General features: G+C 41.0%; 1 protein-coding gene across 1 annotated transcript in view; it reads left to right on the plus strand.

Annotated features, from left to right (window-relative positions):
- GABRR3 (gamma-aminobutyric acid type A receptor subunit rho3) overlaps window positions 1-9,578 on the plus strand; it is a gene marked incomplete at both ends in the record, with an annotated part of 39,678 nt that extends 30,100 nt beyond the window's left edge. The window contains 4 exon segments of the mRNA XM_082655334.1: window positions 4,358-4,414; window positions 4,417-4,532; window positions 9,278-9,441; window positions 9,443-9,578. Of these exon segments, the coding sequence (XP_082511460.1) occupies window positions 4,358-4,414; window positions 4,417-4,532; window positions 9,278-9,441; window positions 9,443-9,578 (473 nt within the window).
- Window positions 9,579-9,782: the final 204 nt, after the last annotated feature.

Consider the following 9,782-nt stretch of genomic DNA (forward strand, 5'->3'; position numbering starts at 1 on the left):
ATCATACTCCTGCCTCAACATACTAGCCCTAATAAGCTTCAACCAATTTGAATGTTCAATGTTCTCAAACAGGCCCTCATGCCTATCTGCGTATACATTTGTTCTGGCTCTCACTCTGCCTGGAATGCCCTCCCTACCTGTCTTTCTCTGTCAAATTCAGCCATTTCTATACAGCCAGAAGCCTTTACTGATGGTTCCAGGCAGATATGGTCTCTCCCATCTTTGGACCACATAGCACTTTGTATCTCTCCTGAGACCCCTACTTCCTCTATTTCATGTTCGGCTATGGGATGGGTTGGTAGCTCTTCTTGTCTCCTCTATTAAATGTGAGTTTCTTAAGGAAAAGGATCATTATTATCCTCTTTTCTGTCCCTACGTGACTGGCACAGTGTCCTGCACATATTTTGTGCTCAATACATAGTTGTTAAACTACCAGTATTTAGCCCACCATGTTTTCAATAACTGTATTTTAGCTACTAACTGAAAACAATGATGATTCATTAAGACTCTTCCACATTTGGGTTCATTTGCTGATTGAGGATGAATCATTTGCTGGTTAAGACCCTTCCACATTTGTCACATTTCAGATAGAGAACAATGGAAGCTGAACAGCACAAAAGTATCAATTGTGTCTAGACACTTCTCATAAGAGACAATAGCTGTCATAACTTGGAATGTGTAATGGATTAAAATACCATTCTATGTTTCTATTCGATCTGGTGTGAGGCTATTACAAGCTGTTCAAGGATGTTTTAACCCTCATGGAGGGTTCTCCTCTCCTTTCTACCTCCCTCCTTCTTTCCTTGTCTCCATCGTTCCTGTTTTGACCCCTCTGCTGGGGTATGCCATTCATGTACAATGTATGAAGTAACGGGGTCATTTATCAGGAAATAAACATGGCAGAGAAAGGCAACTAAAACTTTCAGGCATGTAGTCATTCATAAAGCAAAATGTCTAACAGAGGATATCCCGTATACCTGGAAAAGTAAATACTTAGGAGCTATTCATTTTACCATTATAGAAGTAACCAGAACTTCTGTGCCACGGGCTCTGGCACCACCTTTGTGGAATAATGGTTGTTACTTTCTGGCCATAGAGTGGTATTTGGATATCCAGCCTGTGTTTCTCTCCCTCACATCACTTAATATTTTTCTTCTGCCTAGGCCTACAGGGAAAATGTTTTTGCTCATTTAAAGATGAATGTAGACACCTATTCCTTCAAAAGAGCTCCCCACCACACAGCCACTGAAGGGGTGAACTGACTCAGTAGTTCTAAGCGACGTCTGCAGGCCCTACTGCTTTCGCACAGGTCAAGGAACCTCTCCATCATATATGGCAAAAGATAGCCAAAGATAGATGAATAATTCTCCCCTAACTGCAGGGCTCTTTGGATCTCATATGTGTCCTTAAGAATTAATATGGTGAGCGAAACTGCGAGGCTCAGGGAAGTTGAGTCCCAGAAGCCAGACTAACTATTGCCTCTTAACACTTTCCTAACTATGCATAGCAATCTCAGTAGGTGGGAAAATAGTCCTCTAATCCCAACACAGGACCTTTCTTTGACTAAATGGTCACTTCCTATAATTCAAAACTCCTTTATTGGGATGTTAACTTTAATGGGCTTGGAATGAATACAGTTTGTCAAGGTTAATGTATTTCTAAGGGGTGGCTCAAGACAAGTGTGGTTAATGTAGCTGTAATACTCCTCACTCCAAGTCCTATTGCTTTAGGAATTTATATATCAGTTTTCTCACCCCTTACTCCCTGTACTCAACATTCCCTTCTCCCCAGTCTCCCTGTCTCTCCCTCTCTCTGTTTGCTCCTTTTAAAGAGGAAAGTCTAGAATGCTGGTTTAAAAATAAATAAAGCTACCAAAAATTAGTTGGACTAAGCACCTTTCTAAAGAAAATGACTGCTAGTTTATTGCTGTCTGGCAAATATAGATAATGCAATTCCCTTTTATTGACCCAACAGTCATCAATTTAAAATACATGACAAGAGCATGTATCTGTGTGTTTTTTCTAAACCCTTATTTTGTCCATTAAGCTTCATGTTACTGTTCACTGAAAAAAAATCAAGTTCTATCTTCCATATCTTAGAAAACCAGTAAGAGAAAACATTTCAACATTTTTGAACAAATGAGGTAAACATTCCTAAATAGGAATGTTCATTTAGGATTTTCACAGTTTTCACGGTTTTACCTGGGAAATCCTGACAGGGTAAGACTTTTGGCCTCTTGTAGAGCACAAAGTACCTTCATGCTTCCTGACACAATTCTACACTCAATTTTACAGCATCTTGTCTCAGAGATACGCCATATATAGAAATTGGTTTATAATCTTAAAAACAAAAGGAGGGCTTCCCTGGTGGCGCAGTGGTTGAGGGTCCGCCTGCCGATGCAGGGGACGCGGGTTCGTGCCCCGGTCCGGGAGGACCCCGCATGACGCGGAGCGGCTGGGCCCGTGAGCCGTGGCCGCTGAGCCTGCGCGTCTGGAGCCTGTGCTCCGCAACGGGAGAGGCCGCAACAGAGAGAGGCCCGTGTACCGCAAAAACAAACAAAACAAAACAAAACAAAAGGAAGTTTCCTCTACAGGTTCAGAATGAGAGGCCACAGGTTTGCATGAAAAGAGCATGGTTCTACACTCAGAGAGAAAGGTTTCAGTCCTGCTCCTGACCAAACTCAGGCTCATTAGACACTCTCCTCTGCAACATGTGGTTAATATTTACCTAGGTTTGTGGCGGGTAAACATTCAATAAAGGCAAGCAAGTTTTATTTATTAATCTCAGCTTCAGCTATACATACACCTGATCCATTAATAAAAAGTTCACATCTCCATGTTTATGTAGCAAGGAATGCAAGCAGCCTCCACTGAGACGCAGATTATTGATATTACCATTGTTGGGGAAACCTGAGACTCAGTGGGTCAGTGGCCTGCATTTCATGGTAAGTGCTAGAGAAGCTTCTAGGTTTCTTATTCTGGAGTTCAAAGCAGTGTGAAGGTGAGATTCCAGGCCCTCCTATGGTGACTATCAAATTGCCAAATGGCATTGGTTTGGGTCATCCAAAGGAAAAACTTAATTTGAAATTGAGTAGCTCTGTAGCACTGTCATTGTCTTTGATACGGGCCTCCCTCAGAGGAGAACCTTGCAGAATTATAGAATTTGTGGAAAAGGTAGAAACGTGCGGGTGAAAGCTGTCCACGTGCTGTGTCTGTACATTTAGGAGTAAATCGCAGTGCTCCTCCTGCTGTTCGGGACTCTGTCTGTTAACATTAAAGTGTCCTCACAACTTATAAAAATCATTAAGGATTCCATCTGCACTCCCCTGGTGGGAAGTTAATAAATAAAACCATGCCAGCCAGTGTACATTTCAAATATTTACAATACTTTACTTTCTCTCCAGGCAGTACTCTTGCAGTATGCCTCTGAGAAATTAGTGTAGACACAGAGTAGCCCTCCCCAAGGCTGGCATTTTATTAAGGAAGTCTCAGAGTCACCTCTTTCTCCATTGTCCCCCAGAACATTGATCTCGATACCTCTGACGCCCATGGCAGGGATTAAAGAAGGGAAAGGAAGAGAAGAAAAGGAAAGGGAAGGGGAAGGCAGTGGTCAGGGAGAGGAAGGGAAGAGAAGGAAAGTGGTAGGAGTACTGGACAACAAGGGAAAGGGAGGGGAGGCGCAGAAAGTAAGTGGCATTTAGCAGTTGCTTAGTAAATATTTACACTGAACCCAGCCTCCACTAACACACTTCCGTTCTGAATCTCAACTGAATTGTAGTTTCAGTAACCAGGGGCAAAGTGATACCAATAACGATGGCTTGTAAGTGTTCTATATGAAAGAAAAATACAGAGAAAGCAATCTTTAATGCTGCTAAAGATCACTCCCTGACAAATGAAAGATTAAAGATTGACATGAAGACGCTTTCTGAACAGTAGAAGTTGTGAAATGATGGGGAAGGGTAGTGGAAATGGTTTTAGAATTTCTTTCTCAGAAGAATTTTTAAAACTTGAATACATTATTACCTTCCTGGGATGGTTAGAAGAGGCCCAACTGAGGGTGGGAAGCAATGGATCCTTAAAGACAAGTCTGACTCCGTGGAGACTTTAGCTGGAGGGAAGGAGACGTCACAGACAATGGAGGTGACGGTGAGAAAATGAGATGGAAAGAGAAATCCAAGCAGAGTTTCTTGCTTAGGCTCAAGCCGTGTACTAGGTTAACATGCTGGGATTCCGTCCACACACACACGCCTTTGATCGCCAGGTATCAATCTGGAAATGTATCCCCTGGTGTCTTCCAGCACCAGCACCTGGAGCTGAATGGTTATGTCACTGAACTCATCACTGTTCTCAAATGGCAGGAATCACCATGATGCTGACCATGTCCACGATCCTCTCTGGGGTGTGCGCCTCCATGCCCAGGTGTCCTACGTCAAGGCCGTGGACGTGTACCTGTGGGTTAGCTCCCTCTTTGTCTTCCCGTCAGTCTTTGAGTATGCAGCCGTGAACTACCTCACCACAGTGAAGACAGGGAAGGTATTGCCTTCTTTTGACTGTTGTATCCTTTCCGGAATGTGAAAAAGACTACCCTCATCTATGCCCTCTCCTGACAGCATTGCAACCCTTGTGTGAAGTCCATGTGCCTTGGCAAGATGCAAGTTTATGGGGTGATGACAATTATTGAACTTTATTCTTTCTGCTCTGTGCTGGTTGGTTTCCTCAGCATCCTCATTCACCTTTGCCAAGAGATTTTCTGTGTGAGGAATTTCTCTCAGTGTGCTCCCCTCCACTGACTCTAACCCTTGAAAAGAAGGGGTTGATGTACAAATCACATCCTTTCAAGTAGATGATGATGATGATAATAATAATAGCTAACATTTAATGAGTGTTTCTTATATATTGGCATTGTGCTAACCATCCAACATATTATGTCTTTTAATTCTCAGAGTAACTCCAAGAGGTTGGTACTTTATCACCTTCATTTTACGGAGGTGAAATAGGAGCAGATGGGGGAGTAACTTGACCAAGGTCACACAGCTTAAGAGGAATCAGGATTTGTTTCTGCAGCACCCTGACTCCAAAGGCTGTGCTCTCAACCAATCAATGATCGATCTCCACCAAGAGCTAGGATTTACTTTTCTTTTCTAGTCACTCGGGAGAGTGGTAGAGCACAAGGGAAGGTTCTTCTCTTCACAGTGTACTGGGAATAAGGTACCTTCTCGGCCTAAATGTTATCACCTGTTCCTTGTGACATTGTCAATCTGGATAGATTGCTCTCTCCCTGCTTCATTTCACAAAGGGGTGGGGCACCAACTTCCTGTTATTACGAGAACTGACACATGATATTTTACTTCATAAACCTAACTGATCAAATTAATTTGTTTGCTATATATGTGTGTGTGTATATGTGTATATATATATATGTGCAATTTTAATGTGATATATTCACACCAGTTTACGAAATTCTTATAATGACTATTTATACACACCCAAAACATTATTTAATATTTATTTATACTTCTAGTGAGAGTATTTCATACTTTTCAGAGCATTTGTATATCCTCTTCTGGAACCGAGCCCTCATATCAACTCCATTATGTAGGCCTTGCGGAGATGATGATCTCTGGTGATTTGCCGAAAGATCCAGAGCCAGCAGAGCTGCAATCGCAGATCAGATCTCCTGTAATGCTACTTCAGTCTTTTATTTCATATCCTTTGAGTCAAAGCTGTAATAGAACCTGATTTTGCTTCATTGCAGATGCTTTAGTTTCTTTTGTTGACAGCATGGAAGTATGAGTCTCTGTCACATACATACCCACAGTGACCGCTATGCAGGCGTGAGAAAATCAGGAGCTTTTAGACGAGTGTGCCGTAATCGGCATGTACGCATCACCTGGGATTTGTTAAGATTTTCATTCAGTAGGTCTGGGGTGGGAGCTGAGGGTCTGCATTTCTAAGCCCTGGCTGCTGCCAGTCCATAGCCACACTGTGAAGAGCCATGATTAGATAAGCTGTGAAGTGAAAGAGATAAATGTGCGATGAGGAGAAGAATTTTGTTCTTGTGTTATTTTGTTTTGTTTTGTTTTCACGTGGGGAGTGGTGAACCCACGACAGAGGCACTGTAGTAATTTCGGCCACCTCTAGCTAGTCCTCTGACTCGCCACCTCCACCCACCCCACCACAAAGCACATGTGCTCACACTACCTGCATGTTTTTTTCACTTGATCGGGTTGTTCACAGTCTTCTGTGTACCCCAGAAGATATTCTTTTGAATTAATAAGCATTGTTCACTTTAAAAATTATTTTTTATTTTCAATTGTAGTAAAATATACATAACATAGAAGTTGCCATCTTAATTGTTTTTGTTTTGTTTTCTTTTTTTTTTTTTTTTTCGCTACGTGGGCCTCTCACTGTTGTGTCCTCTCCCGTTGCGGAGCACAGGCTCCGGACGCGCAGGCTCAGCGGCCATGGCTCACGGGCCCAGCCGCTCCGCGGCATGTGGGATCTTCCCGGACCGGGGCACGAACCCGTGTCCCCTGCATCGGCAGGCGGACTCTCAACCACTGTGCCACCAGGGAAGCGCTTAATTGTTTTTAAGTGTACAGTTTCATAGTATTAAGAGTATACACATTGCCATACAACCAATCTCCAGAAAGTGTTCACCTTGCAAAATCGAAACTCTGTACCCATTAAACAACTCCCCATTTCCCCCTCCTCCTAACCTCTGGAAACCACCATTCTATGCATTCTCCTTCAAAGGTGCAATTATCTCAAAGAAATGTCCTACTTGCCCTTCATATGTTTGTGGTACAAATGAAGGAGCACAGATTTGGAGTCAGAAGTGATGCCAAACCTAATATCCTAGCTCCGTGTGCCAGGCTGTCTCCTAAACCTCATTCTGCCTTTGCAAAATGGTGGAATTTCTTCCCTATTACCTCACAGAGCTGTTGTGAAGATCAAATGATATAATAAATGCATTTAACATTTTTGCATACCATATAGTGCTACACAAATGTTATGTTCTTATTGTGATTAGTGCCCAGAGCATATTCTCTGAAGGAGTAGCAGTTTTGAAAGGGATAGTGGGAACAGGCTGTTTGAGATGAGAGATCTTTAAAGGGGTGGGATGCTCTGGTGAGATGCAGGGAAAAAAGATATGTCTGTATGATTGGGGGCTAATCAATGATACCTCTCCCCTCTGTATGTGAGTTGGGAAACCAGTCTGAGAGAGAGAGAGAGATGTAGGAGCCAGACAGATGGATGTGATAATGTTACTTTTGTTATTGGTAAAACAGTTTAGAGAAATTGCCTTAGATCTGTGAGCAGGGGGTCCCAGTAATATTTCATTGCTGTATTCAGTGTACTTACTCTCTTGGTCACTGGTGAAGCTAGACAATTCAGGATTTCCCTGTGAGGACAGTCTCCTTTACCTTATTTCAGAAAACAAACCTGGACACCAATGCAGATCCTAAAGTGACTCCAAAAGGACTAAAAACACACATGCCAGTTCCTTCTTCCAAACCCCTAGGGTAGAGTGATTGAGGGATGATGAGAAAGACCAGGAATGTTAGGCTATGGAGTTCCTCCCTATGAAATCATGAAGTTAAGCAAAGCTCATTTCCTTCCAACACCACAATCACCACCATCACACACCCGTCCCAACCACCCCCAGATACCAAGAGATGGGAGAACAGTAAGGTCCATGGAAAATTTGTCCCTAGCATTGACCATTGCCCAGAAAGGAGAAAGGAAGCTATTTTCTTTCTTATTCTTCATCCAAATGTTTTCCTAATTCTAGGACTTAGAGCTCAGTCTAAAACCATCAAATCTGTACTTTAGATGTAATATGCCTTAGCTTTGTGCTTATTTGTAAGCTGGAGTGAAAAATTAAAGACCAATTCTAAAACTGTTTCTACTGGAACAACCAACTTACAAACTTGTGGACATTAGCAGCCTACTGGTAAATTGTGCACTGCAAGGTTTAACCAATTTTATAGATCTAAATTATCATAATGGAGAAAGAAAACCAAGGAGACAGTATATAGTTATTCTATCCTCAGATTCAGAGTTGGATATAAGTGTTATTATTGGCTGTTGGTTAGTAATTCAGTCTCAATGTCGTTTCATGTTTATTTTACCCATTTTCATTTTACTATGAGAAGTTTCTACAACTAAAACAAAAAGAGACAACATAATTCGAGTATGGGTCCCTGGTTATTTTACTGACCGCACAAAATAGTCCTTATGTCTCTTGAATTCAGTAAAATATTAGGTTTTTGAGTCAGTATTGAACCACATACACATTTTGGCAGAATTTACTCTGCAGCGTCCAATTTGAATAATGAATACTTTCATCCAGTAGTATCCTGTCCATATTTGTTCATTTTTTAGCTTCCCTAGAGATCAAAAAGAAATTTGTTTTCTCAGAAAGCAATTAGTAACAGCTGCTTCCTAGACACAGCTCTGTATCAGGGAGAACCACTATCTCCCGCAGAGTAAAACCTTAAAGAAAAACAGTGGTTTAGATTCAGTCAAGCAATGGAGCCAGAAAGCATTGATAACTCACTCCTTCAAAAAAATACACTAATTTCAAGTTGTTTAATTGAGCTATGTTAGTAGCATTTAAAGGTACTTTTCAGCAAAAGTGGGAAGGCTTGGTCAATTTGCATTTTAAAGGAGCAGCTAAAATCATTCCCTATCTCCACCCCAAATTCAAGCAAAAATGGATCACCAGATGATATTGTTCTGTTTTGGGACAAAAACCCCACACTGATTAGGCGTACTGCTATGTTTTCTCTAAAGAGGAAAAATACATTGAAAAACAAGTCCAATTGCTTATATTGCTCTTCTGATAAATCATATTCAATTTCAACACACAAACTTAGGGCAAGCAATTCATACTACTCAGAAACAAAGAGGAAAACTTGAAACAATGTTCCCTTTTGTGGAAAAAAACATTGAGTGTAACAGTCTGTCAGGCCTGGACTAAATTAGAAAACATTGACAATTATAGTTGTGATACATTTATTTGTATAATGCTCAAATCTCTCTCTCTCTAAATCCCTATTAAAAATGGATGTCTAAGATGATGTTTTCCATTTATTATGAAAATGACTTTTCATCAGACACCAGAAGCAAAACCAGAATTCTATTCTTTAAAATAAGCAAACATTCTTAGTATTTATTGAAACTATTTTTAAAATCTGATTGTTTAGATTTTTACTGTAATTCCAACTCCTAAAACCATATTCATGACTAACTAACAAAAGTCTTTTTGTCAGATTTCTGGAATGTACAGTATTGATGCAGCTCAAGCCATGGCCTTCGATGGTTGTTACCATGACAGTACAACTGACACGGACCAGACATCCTTTTCTCTACACTCAGAAGAGGACTCCATGCAAGAAAGATGCACAGGCAACCTCAGCACAGATTCACCTCTGATAAAGAAGAAAATCACTAGGAGGGCAGCTTGGTAGAATCATTCTGGAGAACAACCATGTCATTGACACCTATTCAAGGATTTTATTTCCCATTGTGTACATTACATTTAATTTGTTTTACTGGAGTATTTACATGTGAAGAGGAAAGCCCAGTTGATAAAATTTGTTTTGGAGTCAGATTATGTTAAAAACAACAATAAAAACCACCAACTCTTAACTATAAATTGGATGGTACTAGACTACACTGGAGTCAGCCAGTCACTTCTCTTGGCCCAAAGAAGATTTGAAAGTTAACTGATTCACATCTAGGAAAGAGTTTAAGGTCTTAGGAGAATTTGGCTCC

The sequence above is a fragment of the Grampus griseus genome (genome assembly GCF_964374135.1).
Source record: "Grampus griseus genome assembly, chromosome: 5".
In the NCBI taxonomy this organism is placed as follows: domain Eukaryota; kingdom Metazoa; phylum Chordata; class Mammalia; order Artiodactyla; family Delphinidae; genus Grampus; species Grampus griseus.